At 36.6% G+C, this 15,027-nt stretch overlaps 1 protein-coding gene across 1 annotated transcript in view; it reads right to left on the reverse strand.

Moving 5' to 3' along the window:
* The window catches only part of ADAM7 (ADAM metallopeptidase domain 7), a 68,661-nt gene that overhangs the window by 5,665 nt on the left and 47,969 nt on the right, over window positions 1-15,027 (reverse strand). Inside the window, exons 14-20 of the mRNA XM_053216161.1 lie at window positions 14,282-14,382; window positions 13,091-13,280; window positions 6,489-6,569; window positions 5,127-5,205; window positions 4,291-4,396; window positions 3,824-3,923; window positions 255-311 (exon numbers count right to left, since the gene is read on the reverse strand). Of these exons, the coding sequence (XP_053072136.1) occupies window positions 255-311; window positions 3,824-3,923; window positions 4,291-4,396; window positions 5,127-5,205; window positions 6,489-6,569; window positions 13,091-13,280; window positions 14,282-14,382 (714 nt within the window). The remainder of the gene's footprint in view (window positions 1-254; window positions 312-3,823; window positions 3,924-4,290; window positions 4,397-5,126; window positions 5,206-6,488; window positions 6,570-13,090; window positions 13,281-14,281; window positions 14,383-15,027) is intronic.

Below are 15,027 nucleotides of genomic sequence, written 5' to 3' on the forward strand. Positions count from 1 at the left end.
TACTCTGGGCAAGAAAAGAAGGTTTGTTTCTGTTATGTCTAAAATGCCCAAGACTCTGACACTGTTAAATCCTGGCTTGCTCCCATAGTCAGGTTTGAAACTCTCAGACTGAAACATACTCTGTTAAATTGTCTCTTAAAAATTTTAGCACACAGGAGAAAACAATTCCAACCGTCTTATTCTTCTGGTAAGGACAGAGGGTGTCCCCTCTCCATCAATAGTGGGTGGGGGTACCATCTGTCACAGGAACCTACCTCTTTGGCACTTTGACTGGGATCTGCGATTCCTCTTAGGTCTTTATTTGCAGATTTCTGGAATACACAAATTGTGCTGTGTCAGGAACTGTACCAGATGTCACACGTAGACACACATACACACCACCACATCACATGCAGACGGTCTCTTCTTGATCCGTGAACAATCTAAGAAAGTTTGTACATTGCTATGGGAGACGATGGGGAGATAGTCCTGATTAGTGAAGCCTTATCCGAAGCCATTTTTTTTTCCTTGTAAACTTTGTGGTGGATCTCTCCAACCCTGTATTTGGTAAGAGATTTCCAAACATTTTTCAAGCGCTGGAGTTTCCATTGCGAAAACATCCCTGTTGAAACCCCAGTAAAAACAATTTGTCAAAATGGACAGTACTGGTTGGGTGGGGTATGGGGAAAAATGATCATTCAGCCCCATCCCAACTGGGTGGCACGCTCCGAGATCCTTTTGTGGGAGAGGAGGATTCTGGGGAACCATAGACTGAAAGCTATCTTAATCACACCCTTTTAGCTATTAATTTAGACAGCATAATGAGAATTGTTCATTTGAAAAATAGACAGTTGAAAATCTTGGTGCTTTCAGAGCTTTGTTATATTATTTGACTTTTTCAAGGAACCAGCAAATAGTTAAGTGACACCGAAATTATTACTGAAATGGCCACAGACTAGCACAACCCAACAGAAAGGGGGTAAGGGACCATACCAGTGTGATGTAGTGCGGACTTGAAAAACTGGTTGGAAGTCTTTCCAAGGACTCTGCAGTTCTTTGCTAGGAAAAGGAGATACTATTATCCTTGCAATTAAGTGTTCTGGCAAGTATGACCGTTTTCTAAGCCTGCACAATAAATTTTCTAGCTATCTCTAGAAAACACCTAGTAAATGTACAAATATCAAAACACATGGGGAAATATTCTTCCCTAAGTTATTCTCTTATACTGAAGAAGTCTAAGAACTCACAAAACAAACTTACATTGGAGAAGAGTGGGAGTTTCTTTATGTATTATAGTAAGAATTGACCAAGGCAGATCTTTTAGCATCCGAATGTAAAGTCAATTTCTGAATGTTTGAAATTCCATAACCAGCTATATTCTTGTTTGTATGTGAAAACACAATAGGTTCTTGTGCACAGATTCATATCTTAAAATCTTAAAGAGGTTAGAGTGGGAGAGAGCCAAAGCATAAGAGACTCTTAAAAACTGAGAACAAACTGAGGGTTGATGGGGGGTGGGAGAGAGGGGAGGGGGGGTGACGGGTATTGAGGAGGGCACCTTTTGGGATGAGCACTGGGTGTTGTATGGAAACCAATTTGACAATAAATTTCATATATTGAAAAAAAATCTTACTAAATTCACTTTTTTTACTATAGGATTTATTTATTTGTTTTGAGAGAGAGAGAGAGAGCGAGCGAGCACACTAGTGGGGGAGGGGCAAAGACAGATGGAGAGAGAGAATCCCAAGCAGGCTCCATGCTGCCAGCACAGAGCACAATATGGGGCTCTATCTCACAAACTGTGAGATCATGACCTAAGCTGAAATCAAGAGTCAGGTGCTTAACCAACTGAGCCACCCAGGCACCCCTAGTATAGGATTTTTAATAGATGATAGTGTCTTCAGCAAATCAAAAGGGTTTACTCTTTTTCTTTCTAATTTTTTTTTTTTTGCCTTATTGTAATGGCTATAGTCTCAAGTAAAATTTTCAATAAAAGTGGTGGGAGTGGACATCATTGCTTTATTCCTGTTGTTATAGAAAAGGTATTCAGTTTTTTTTAACCATAAATATATCAGCTATAGGTTTTTTGGTAGACACTTTCACCAGGTTCAGAAAGTTCCCTTATGTTCCTAATTTACTGAGTTTTATCAGAAACATAGATTACATATTTTCCAAATGCTTTTCCCACATCTATTGAGATGGTCATATAATTTTACTTTTTGCCAAATGATACCGTGGATTAGCTTGATTGGTTTGTTAATGTTAAATTTTCCTTACGTTCCTAGGATAACCCTCATTTGGTCACAATACCATACCTTTTTTATGCATTGTGAAATTCAATTTGCTAAAATTTAGTACTTATGCACTTATATTTATTAGAAATATTGGCAAACAGTTTTCTGTGTTATAATGCTTTTCTCTAGAAGGATAACAGAAAAATACTGTCCTTGTTAAAAGAGTTGGGAAGTATCCATTCTCTCCCATTTTTGGGAAGAGTTTATGTAGAATTGGTAATATTTCATCATTATATGTTTGGTAGAATTCACCCATTATTATTATTATTATTATTTGTAGAAAGTTTTTTACTACAAATTCAATTTCTCTGTTAAATACGGAGATATTTCGGTAATCTATTTCTTCATGAGTAAGCTTTGGTGATTTGAAACTTTCAAAAAGTTTACTATTGAATTACACTGTCAAATATATATATGTTAAAATAATAATTTCTCAAATTAATCTCCATATTCAAAATATTGTCAATTTAATAAGGGACATTACTGTCCTGGGATGTCACCTTTATGATTCCGGATAGTCATTTTGACTCTCGTACTTTTTTCTCTTCGTGTGACTGGAAGTTTATAAGATTTATTAATTTCTGGAAAGCAGCTTTTGCTTTTATTGTCTTCCTACAGGCTTTTGTTTTGTTTTGTTTTTAGTTTCATTGGTGACCAATATTTATTGTTTCCCTGTCCTCTATTTGCATGGAGTTTTATTTGCTTTTCTTTTTTTAGTTTCCTAAAATGAAAGCTGATGTCATTGATCTGATACCTTTCTCCTTTTCTAGCGTAAGTATTTAGTGCTATAAACTCTCCTTTACTGGTTTCACTACTTCCCACAAATGTGGGTGGGTATTGTTTCATTTTCCTTTAGTTTAGGGTATTTTCCATTTTCCCTATTGATTTTTTATTGGACCCAGGCGTTCTTTAGAATTTATTATCTAATTTTCATTTGGAGATTTTTTCCGATAGTTTTCTGTTACTGATTTTTTAAAAAAAATTTTTTTAACGTTTTATTTATTTTTGAGACAGGGAGAGACAGAGCATGAACGGGGGAGGGGCGGAGAGAGGGAGACACGGAATCTGAAACAGGCTCCAGGCTCTGAGCTGTCAACACAGAGCCCGACGCGGGGCGCGAACTCACGGACCGCGAGATCATGACCTGACCCGGAGTCGGCCGCCTAACCCACTGAGCCACCCAGGAGCCCCTGTTACTGATTTTTAATAAAGTTTTGTTTTGGTAACATTGTGTATGACTCCCATTCTTTTAAACTTACTGACTTGTTTTATGCTCCAAAATATAGTTTACGTTTGTAAATTTTTCTGATAGTGCACAAATCAATATTTTATTTAACTCATAGATTCTGCTGTGAAATAGTGTCTTGCTTTGCTTATGTCCTGCCATTTTTTCCTTCCCCACATGTGGACCAAAGGCTTCATTGGTGTGGAATCATGTTAAACTGTTCTTTAGCACCTCCCATATCACTCAGCTTAGGGCTAGTTCTACTTCGAATACACATGCAACTACTTTTTAAATCAGTCAGCTGTTGCAAGTGACATTGGCTTACGTGGAGGGGATGAATGTCGGGAAAGATGGGCTCAGTCCTTGTCTGCTGCTCATCACCAAAGTATCCTTTATTCTCCACTCCCAGTGTCTCTCTCGGTGGGCTGTCAAGAGGAAATTGAATATTGACATAAGCTACGGGGTATGCCTGTGGTTAATATTTAATCATCTAGGAGATTTCTAAACGATTGATACTCAGGTTGCACCCTATAACAATTTAATCAGAGGGAGAAACTGAAATTAGTATTCTTGTAAAAAATCTCTATGATCCCAATGTGTAGCAAACTTTGGAAACCATCGGGATAAGCGTTTGGAGATGAGAACATAAATATGTAAAAGCTTGATTTACTGTTACTCTTACTTCGTCTTCAGTAAGAGGCTTAGACTTCTCCCCCAGGGAATATCGTCTACAGTGACAGAGCTTATATATCGTTAGGAGTGGTCCCATTTCACTAGACAGAAAATACATACCTCTGGATTTGCTTCAGCTTAATACATTTTTGGTAACGAATTAATAATGCCACAACCCCTACACCAATAATCACCAGGACAAGCACAACAACCAGGATGGATATATCTGCAACATTAAAAAACATAAGCTTTAGCCAGGACATCAACCTTAGGACAATGGAGTATTAACTGAGCTATTACAATCCAGCTTCTCCCTTACTTAAAAGACTTTAATGTCCCCTTCCTCCATTTTTTTTAAAATTTTTCTTCAATGTTTATTTATTTTTGAGAGAGAGAGAGAGAGAGCATGAGCAAGGGAGGGAGAGCAGAGAGAGACAGAGAGACACAGAATAGCTCCAGGCTCTGCCCCTGTCAGCACAGATCCTGATGCGGGGCTCGTACTCACAAACCATGAGATCATGACCCGAGCGAAAGTCAGATGCTTAACTGACTGAGCCACCCAGGCGCCCCATTTTTTTAAAATATAAAGTAAAAGACCAAAACATTATACAAATTATCATGTGTATTAACAACTGACACTCAACCTGAGAGTCCGTTATGTTTAAGAACAACAATCGGCAGGAAATGTGTTGACTGTTAGTTGTTAATTGATTATAAAAAGGTCTTGTTGTGTTACAGTTTCTTAGAAGATCCTATCCAAATATAACTAGAAGAAGATATATTAATTGAAACAGCAATTGTAGTATATTCAAATTTAGGTGTTTAAATATGCAAAATAGTAAAAAGACCGTACAAATCCACACAGAAACACAACATATACGTATTAGACTTGGGAAATAAGGAAAACAAGCTTTCTCATTGTCTAGGCTTTTGATATTATATTCTAGAATGCTCACTGGTAGCATTTAAGTTTTCTCCCCAGTCCACATGTTCCTGTTCTTCCTCACACTGGCACTGACGTTCAGGGCCATCCACCTGGAAGAATAGTTAATCATGTAATTTTATCAGGTTATATGTGTGTTTTGTACCTTGCTTAGCTTGGTGCTGTTTCTACATCACACACACAGGCACACACACTTTTACTGATTAATTAACTAAACTGCATATCAAAATCAACATTGGAAACAAATAAATAAGTGAAATTGCAAGAAGCAGCAACTTTTGAAGGTGGCCTTTGGACAAGAGAATGATTCCAACAAATTTAAAACCAGATGAATTAGATGGCTTTACTTATCTTTCTAGAAGACATGAATGTTATTAAAAGAACAGCCCTGTTAGAGTTAGACATATCATAGCCACACAGCTGGCTCTAACTAGCCTTAGTAATAACGAGATAACGTTAATATGAGAAAAAAGAGTGGTGCAATATTTTCTTCATCAAAGACCATTGTGTAATGATTAAGGATATGCACTCTTTCTGCACTTATATTTCAGCTTTTCCTTCAACATAACATCATGTGACTTATTCTCCACCTGTAATATTGGGCATAAGAATAGTACTTGCTTTTGAGGCTGTTATGAAGTGTTTAGAATGTAATATATGTAAAGTACTTGGAAGGGTACCTGATACATATACAACTTATATATAAGTGTTACTGATTAATTGCACTAAGGAAAAATGTTACCCACAAATGCAAACTGCTAGGTACTGGCGGTATCAGGTAGTGTTGAGTAATTATATATATTTATATATATGTGTGTGTATATATACATCTACATATACATATATGTATATACGCATATATGTATATATACATATACATCTACATATACATATATGTATATATACATATATGTATACATATATATGTATATATACATATATGTATACATATATGTATATATACATATACATATATATACATATATATACGTATACATATATACAATTTTTGTTATTTGGTCAAAAGCTTTCGATTAATGTTGACATTGTTATAATTTTACTATAAGTGACATTATGATAGATCCTTTAGGTTTCAACTTCATACGTACATAAGTTGCTAGGTTTCTAGATTACCAGTCCAATGATAAACTATATACTTATAATATTGACAATATCTATAAGTAATACCTGGTTTGGATCTTTAGATCAATTTTATGGATGATACATGAAAACATGGATCCCAAATGTGTATTTTATTTAAAAATCAACACTCATACACACACACACACACACACACACACACACGCTCAGGAATGAAGTTCTATGTAAGCAAATGACTGGCAAGACATTAATTTAGAAAGGAGCCAAATCTTACAGCATTTTCACTGCACAGAGACAAGCAATTGGTTGAATTGTAGACCTTTTCGAGTTTCACACATTCACCATTGCTGCACACCTGGAAATAAAGTTACCAGTATGAATTAATGACTTGCTCTTAGAATTTACATGATTTTTTTCTATTATAAAAAAAACAAACACATGTAGAATCTTCTGTAGAAGAAATCCTCCATAAATGTTTGATGAGATATTTGAAATTAATGCAGCGTACAATCAAACACTGTTATATACAAACTCATCATTAAAATACCTGTATCCTTACTAATTCTTCAAATGTTAACCTATCAAAGATTCTACAGTTGTAAGTGCAACAATTTATGTTATTATTTCTATCAAGTTTTCTTTTTCTGTTTTTTGTTTTTTGTTTTTTTTTTTTTTAATTTTTGGGACAGAGAGAGACAGAGCATGTACGGGGGAGGAGCAGAGAGAGAGGGAGACACAGAATCGGAAACAGGCTCCAGGCTCTGAGCCATCAGCCCAGAGCCTGACGCGGGGCTCGAACTCACGGACCGCGAGATCGTGACCTGGCTGAAGTTGGACGCTTAACTGACTGCGCCACCCAGGCGCCCCTCTTTTTCTGTTTTTTTAAAGTGTATTTGTTCTTTTTATTTGTTTTGAGAGAGAGAGGCAAAGAGAGAGGGAGAGAGAAAGAATCCCAAGCAGGCCGCATGCTCAGCACGCACCTGGACCTGGGGCTTGATTCCACGTCGGCAAGATCATGACCTGAGCCAAAATCAAGAGTCAGATGATGAACCGACTGAGCCACCCAGGCATCCTGCAAGTTTTCTTTTGATTCAGTAAGATCCATGCTTGCTCTACCACCGTTGTCAACTGTGCATTTGGTTATTTTTAATATCAATTAATCTTCTTATTTATGCTTATTAACTTTGTTTTCCATTTTGCTTGTTATTTTTTTGTACATGTTATAACGAAATTATTGTTGTTTTTGTTGCTTATAATTATTGCCTGGCTTATCTTAGCCCATTTTTTAAATTTTTTCTTTTTGAAAAATTTTGTTACATTTATTTATTTTTGAGAGACAGAGAGAGACAGAGCACAAGTGGGGGAGGGGCAGAGAGAGAGGGAGACCCAGAATCCGAAGCAGGCTCCAGGCTCTGAGCCGTCAGCACAGAGCCCGAGGCGAAGCTTGAACTCACGAACTGTGAGATCATGACCTGAGCCGAAGTCGGACGCTTAGCCGACCAAGCCACCCAGGCGCCCTGCCCAATTTTTAAGTTTTTAACTGTTATTTTTATATTTACCTATTTGTTTTATCTTTATGTTTTTAATGCTTATTTATTTATTTTGAGAGACAGAGTATGTGAGCGGGGGGGGGGTGGGGGCAGGCAGAGAGAGAGAGAGAGAGAGAGAGAGAGAGAGAATCCCAAGTAGGCTCCACACCGTCAGTGCAGAGCTGATTCGGGGCTCAATCCCACAAACCATGAGATCATGACCTGAGCCAAAATCAAGAGTCAGATGCTTAACTGACTGAGCCACCCAGTCCCTCCAATTTTTGCCTATTTCTTTTAAAAAACGTGTATCAGGAAATGTGTTTCCAACTCTACTGAGGTATAACTGGCAAATAAAAATTGTATATATTTCAAGTGCATATTTTAATGATTTTATATACAATGTATACATTGTATACAATGTATATACATTATATACATTATATTATATATATATAATATACATTATATACAATGTATACAATGTATTATACAATACATATTATATGTATTATACATATAATACAATGTATTATATACAATGTATACAATGTATACATTGTGAAATGATTACCAAAAACAATGAACACATCCATCCCCTCAAATAGTTACTTTTTTGTGTGTGTTGAGAACACTTAAAATTTTACCCCCTTAGAAAATTTTAAGTATACATTACAGTATCATTAACTATAGCCACCTTCTACATTAAACCTTCAGAATTTACTGATAACAGAAAATTCGTATGCTTTGACCAACATCTCCCCATTTTCCCCACCTGGCAACCATCATTCTACTCTCTGCTTTTGTGACTTTGACTTCTTTAGCTTCCACATATAAGTGAAATCATACAGAATTTGTGTCTCTGTGTCAGGCTTTATCTTGCTTAGCATACATGAAAAGTCTTCCAAGTTTATCCAGGTGGCTGAAACTGACAGAATTTCCCTCTTTTTCAAAGCTAAATAAGATTCCATTATATATATTCCATAATTATGTAGTATATATTATTGTGATATTTTATATGCATATCACATTTTCATTATCCATTTTCCTGTTGAAGGACATTTAAATTGTTTCCATATCTTGGCTACTGTAAATAATGGTGCAATGAAACTAGGAGTACAGATAAGCTCTTCAAGATCCTGATTTCAGTTTCTTCGGTTATGTGCCCAAAGTGAGGGTGCTGGATCATAGCGTAGTTCTATTTTTAATTTTTGGAAGAACCACTGTTGTTTCTATAATGTCTGTACCAGTCTACATTCCCGCCAATAGTGCACAAGGGTTTCCTTTTTTTCCACAGCCTCACCAACATTTTTTATTTGTTGTCTTTTTGATAACAGTCATCCAAACAGGTGTGGGGTGACATCTCTTAGTGGCTTTGATTCACTTTTCCTTGAAGATTAATGATGTCGAACTCTTTTTCATTTCCTTGTTGGTCATTTGCATATCTTCTTTGGAAAAAAATGTCCATTTAGGTCCTTTGCCTTTTTTTTTTTAAATTGGACTGTTGGGGTTTTTTGCTCTTCAGCTGTATGAATTAGTTAAAACTTTTGTATATTAACTCTTTATCAGATATATGGTTTGGAGATCTTTTCTTCCATTCCATTGGTTGCCTTTTCATTTTCTTGATTGTGTCCTTTGCTGAAGAAATGTTTTACTTTGATATAGCCCCCCTTATTTATTTTTGCTTTTTTGTCTGTGTCACATACAAAACAAAACAAAAAAAAAATCGCAAAGACCAATGACAAGGAGATTTTCTCCCTATGTTTTCTTCTAGGTTCTTTACTGTTTCATACCTTAAATGATCTTGAGTTCATTTTGGTTCATGGTGTAAGTTAAGAATCCGGTTTCATTCTTTTGCACGTGTAGTATTCCCAGAACCATTTATTCAAAAGACTATCCTTTCCCCATTGTGTATTGTTGGTGCTTTGTCAATGATTAGTTGACCATATATGCATAAATTTATTTCTGGTATCTCTATTCAATTCCATTGGTCTATATGTGCATGTTTTAAATGTCTGTTCCATGCTGTTCCATGCTGTATAACTTTGTAATATTGTTTACAATATTGTGATGCCTCCAGCTTTGTTCTTTTTTGCTCAAGATTGCTTTGGTGATTCAAGATCTTTTGTCATTCCTACATATTTTTGGATCATCTTTAATAATTTCCAGTCTATGGACTTTTCACCTCTTGGTTAAATTTACTCCTAAGCATTTTTCTTGTTTTTGATGCTATTATAAATGGGGTTGTTGTTGTTTTTAATTTCTTTTACAGATAGGTTTTTTTTTCTTTAGTGTATAGAAATGCGACTAATTTTTCTATGTTGTTCTTTATCATGCAACTTTACTGAATTCACTTATAAGTTCTAATAGTTGCTTGATGGAGCCTTCAGGGTTTTCTCTCTTTTTTAAGTTTATTTATTTATTTTGAGAGAGACAGAGACAGTGCAAGTGGGGGAAGGGCAGAGAGTTTAGAGAGAGAGGATCCCAAGCAGGCTCTGGACTGCCAGCACAGAGCCCAATGCGGGGCTTGAACTCATGAAGCTGAGATTGTGACCTGAGCCGAAACCAAGAGTTGGACACTTCACCGACCGAGCCACCCAGGTATCCCTGGGGTTTTCTATATATAAGATCATATCACCTGAAAACAGAAAATTTAACTTCTTCCTTTCTGAATTGAATGCCTGTTGTTTTTTTCTTGCCTAACTGCTTTGGCTGGTAATTCCAGTACTATGCTCACTAGAAGTGGGGAGAGTGGGTACACTTTTCTTGTTTCTGATCTTAAAGGAAAATCTTTCAACTTTTCACCATTGAGTATGATATTAGTTGTGGGTTTACCACATATGGGCTTTATAATATTGAGGTGCATTCCTTCCATACAGAATTTGTTGAGACTTTTTATCATGAAAAGATTCTAAATTTTGCCAAATACTTTTTCTGAATCTATTCAGGTGGTCATATGATTTTTGTATTTCATTCTCTTAATGAGGTGTATCATTGATTACTTTGTGTAAGTAGACTCATCCTTGCATCTCATGAATAAATCCCACTTGATTATGGTGTACAATCCTTTTAATGTGCTACTGAATTCAGTTTACTAATATTTTTGCTAGGATTTTTGCATCTATGTTCATCAACCATATTAGCCCATAATTTTCTTTTCTTATAGTTTCCTCTTCTGGCTTTGATAGAGCATAATGCTGGCCACATAAAGTGAGTTTGGAAGTGTCTCCTCCTGTTTGATTTTTTGAGATGATGAGAAGGAATGGCATTAATTCTTTAAATATTTGATAGAATTCACATGTGAAACCATCTGATCCAGGACTTTTCTTTGTTAGGAGATTATTAATTATTGATTTGATCTCTCTTGGTTTATTCAGATGTTCTCTTTCTTCATCATTTAATTTTGGTACGTTGTATGTTTTTCAGAATTTATCCATTTCTTTTAAATACTCAACTTGTAGAATTATCCATAGTATTTTTTATGATACTTTCTATTTCTGTGATATCAGCTGTGAGGTCTCCTCTGTCATTTATAATTTCATTATTTGAATCCTCTTCCCTTTGTTTCTTGGTCAGCCTATTCAAAGGTTTGTCAATTTTGTTTATCTCTTAAAAAATAAAACAATTTTGGGGATGCCTGAGTGGCTCAGTCAGTTGAGCGACTGACTTCGGCTCGGGTCATGATCTCACGGTTTGTGAGTTCAAGCCCCGCGTTGGGCTCTGTGCTGACAGCTCAGAGCCTGGAGCCTGCTTCTGATTCTGTGTCTCCCTCTCTCTCTGCCCCTCCCCCACTCATGCTGTCTCTCTCTGTCTCAGAAATAAATAAACATTAAAAAAAACAATTTTGTTGGTATTTTTGGATGACTTTTCTTATCTGGAGTGAATAAGAAATTACTTGATATTTTCTTTAACGTGGTGCCTCATATACTCTACCATTGAAAGTCCTTGAACTTTCTAGCATGTGGTTGGTACACATACCTAAAATTTCACAAATACTCATTCCTCACCATTTTGATATTTAGTTATTATAATGGGAAACTGTAGTAGTTAAGAATATGGATTTGCAATATAGGGCTCCATCAAATTATTAAAATTCTAGTTCCCTTTTTTACATTATGAATTTTGTTTTTCAATTCATTTCTCTATCACATGATATGAATGGCACTGTAATGTTTGGGGGTGGTGGTATGGGAGGAAAGGAGGTGTATTACAGAAAGAAGCCATACTATTTCAAAATAACTGATTTTTTGAAAGTATTGTGTTTTCCATGTATTCCGGTGTTTATAAACCTTGATGAGTTGGCTATTATTTTCAGTGTCCATTCTCAACTTTTCATCTTGGAATAATACACCCTTTCTAATCTGGCCTTATTCTAGCTGCTCAATTTCATTTTCTGATATTTCACCCAAAGCTCCTGTCACACCAAAATTTCCCAGTTATCTGACTATGCCATACACACTGTATCTTTGCATATTATGTTAGTATTTCTTTCTAAAAAGTCTCTTCTCGGGGCACCTGGGTGGCTCAGTTGGTTAAGCATCTGACTTGGGCTCAGGTCATGATCTCAACGTTCAAGAGTTCCAGCCCTGCGTCAGATTCTGGAGTTCTGAGCCTGGAGCCTGCTTCAGATTCTGTGTCTCCCTCTCCTTCTGCTCTTCCCCCGCTTTCTCTCTCTCTCTCTCTCTCTCTCTCTCTCTCTCTGTCTCAAAAATAAATAAACATTAAAACAATTTTTTAAAGTCTTTTCTCATTTTGTCTGCATAGAAAAATATTCATTACCTCAAAGCTGAAACGTCACTCATTTAATGGCATCATAAGATGCCTTTTGTGTTTTACGAGTAAAGTCCATCACTTCTTCCTTTGGGCTTGAATGTATATTGGTCACAACACTATGAAAGCACTTGTGTTTGATTTTAATATTTAATGCAGTCTATGAAGTTCTCAAGTACACTCATCTTTAAATCATTTGTGTACAGCATGGTCACTGGCACCACAGTATGGTGGTAATAATGGGATAAATGTGGCTGAATGAATAACATAATTGAAGAACCTATAGCTACGTCATAGTCAAACTAATTTTAAAAATTATGCCTATAACTTCACTAGATGTCTACTGTAAGATACTAATTAAGCACACTTATAACATTTACACATCATTTTGTCTAACAGAGATTAGGCGAAATGAGTATTTATTATCGTGTTATTACTACTCTGCTCCATAAAAAATAAAAACGTTGCCCATTTGTTTCTGCTTTCTCATATATAGGCCCTCAGGAACCAATTACAAAAAGTAATGTTTTCAAGTGACTGAACCAAGAAGTTTTAATAGAACAAAAGGCTTTCGTCTTACCATTTTATCTCCACATTTTGTTCCAGAAGCAACCAGGCCCAAATCTTTAGAATTGCGGTATGAACTAGACGTTTTGCACTCAGTAGTGACATTCTTCTTTGAAACCTTCTTAAGGTGATTGATCTTTTCTTCTCCAGGTAGAGACGAGTGCTTCCCTCTGCTGCAGTGTATCTTCCCACATTTGACATCTCTGAAGGAAAGGGAGAATATTCTCAGACTTGGGACCAGGAAATAAGGATTTCACAGAGACGAGACCAGCAGTGAAGCAGTTTGGTAACTTTTCTCTAGACCCAGGCTTATCAGTGGGCTGCCGAAGCATCAAGAGAGGCAGGATGAAAGGTTGGACAGTCACAGTCCTGACTCTGGGAACTGTGATGTAGAACGATCGTATTTCTTTAGATCTCTGTGATTGTCACAAATCAACATTAGCTCACGTTTCCAGAAGAATATTTCCTATTAGTCATTTGAGTTAGCATAATGTTAATCAAGACGTTCGAATTTCTTTCTGGCACAGAGCACCCAGTTAATTCTCACAACAAACCTATGACTTTGCTATTATTACAACACCCATTTGACAGATTGGGCGATAATTGGAAGGAAGAGGAGGTTAAGGGATCGCCCAGTTTCACCTAGTATATTTAGGAGCAAAGTCAAACTCGACCTAAGTCTTTTATCGTTTGTTTTCAGTCCATATCCCTTTGTGGCACATAAAAAAAAAAAAGCCTTTCTGAGCGTAACAAGTCTGGAAGAATGACACAGCTCATGGTTTTTAAAATCAGATCGTTCACTTCTCCCCTTCCTTCCCGTTTCAAGTTCTACGTTTCTTTCTGGATATGGCTTCACTCGCATGCTTCTTTCTGCTTCTTTCCACCCCTTCCCACTTTACTTTCCTCCTCCTCCTCCTCCTCCTGTTTGCTCTTTCCTATTTTTTGCAGCTTCTCTTCTTCCCTTTCTTTCCTAGGAATTTTAACTCTTGCCCGTCTTTCTTCCTTATATTCCACGACCTTCAGCTCAGAACTACAGTACATAAATGCCAGTGCCACTCCCAGGGTTGTGTCCTTGCTGCCTCACTCCCTCTCTTCCTAATCTCAATCAAAAGAGGTTAGCAGCTGTCAGAACAAGAGCCGTTCTGGTTCTGATTTCACAAAAACGCTCTTAGAAAGCACTTGCTTTTCTTTACGTGGTACTCACTTCTCTTCGCAGGGAATTAATCCGTTTTCCTTATTTTTGCAGTATCCAAATCTATTTCCCTTTTTATTCATCTCATAGCAGAGATCAGAACTGTCTTTCACCTCTAGGATCCAAAGTAGTATGATTAAAGTAACGCAATAAAAACATGAATGTTATACATCACAAAATACCTTATTTTTCTAATCTAATTGAAATTTCAGTATCACGGGGCGGTGAGGCAGAATGGGATAAATAAATCACTTTAAAACTATCCTATTGCATCAGGAAGATATTTTACGGCAGAGTGGGGATATAAAAAAAAAGTAACAAACATACCTTAACCCACATACCGAGGCAGTTAATTAACATTAATGGTAATATCAACTAATATTTTTTTTTAATTTTTTTTAACGTTTATTTATTTTTGAGACAGAGAGAGACAGAGCATGAACAGGGGAGGGGCAGAGAGAGGGAAATGGAGAGGTGAGCAAGTGCTCTGCTCATCCTGCTCTAGTACATTCCGTCCCCAGCACACACACAACCAGGACCCCCTCCTGCCTGTACCTGTAATGAGGCATCTCCACTCCCAAGAAATCAGATCTCTCCGTATGAACCAGAAAAGTGCCCTGACTCATCGCTGGAGGAAAGTGCATGAAAATATTCTCTTATTCAGCCATTCAATAGGCACTGAATTGCGAGGAGTTCTAGAAAGATTTGAAGATGAAGAAGACATGTTTCCTTTCCTTTGTGAATTCCGAACATAGTGG

Source organism: Acinonyx jubatus, chromosome B1, assembly GCF_027475565.1.
Source record: "Acinonyx jubatus isolate Ajub_Pintada_27869175 chromosome B1, VMU_Ajub_asm_v1.0, whole genome shotgun sequence".
In the NCBI taxonomy this organism is placed as follows: domain Eukaryota; kingdom Metazoa; phylum Chordata; class Mammalia; order Carnivora; family Felidae; genus Acinonyx; species Acinonyx jubatus.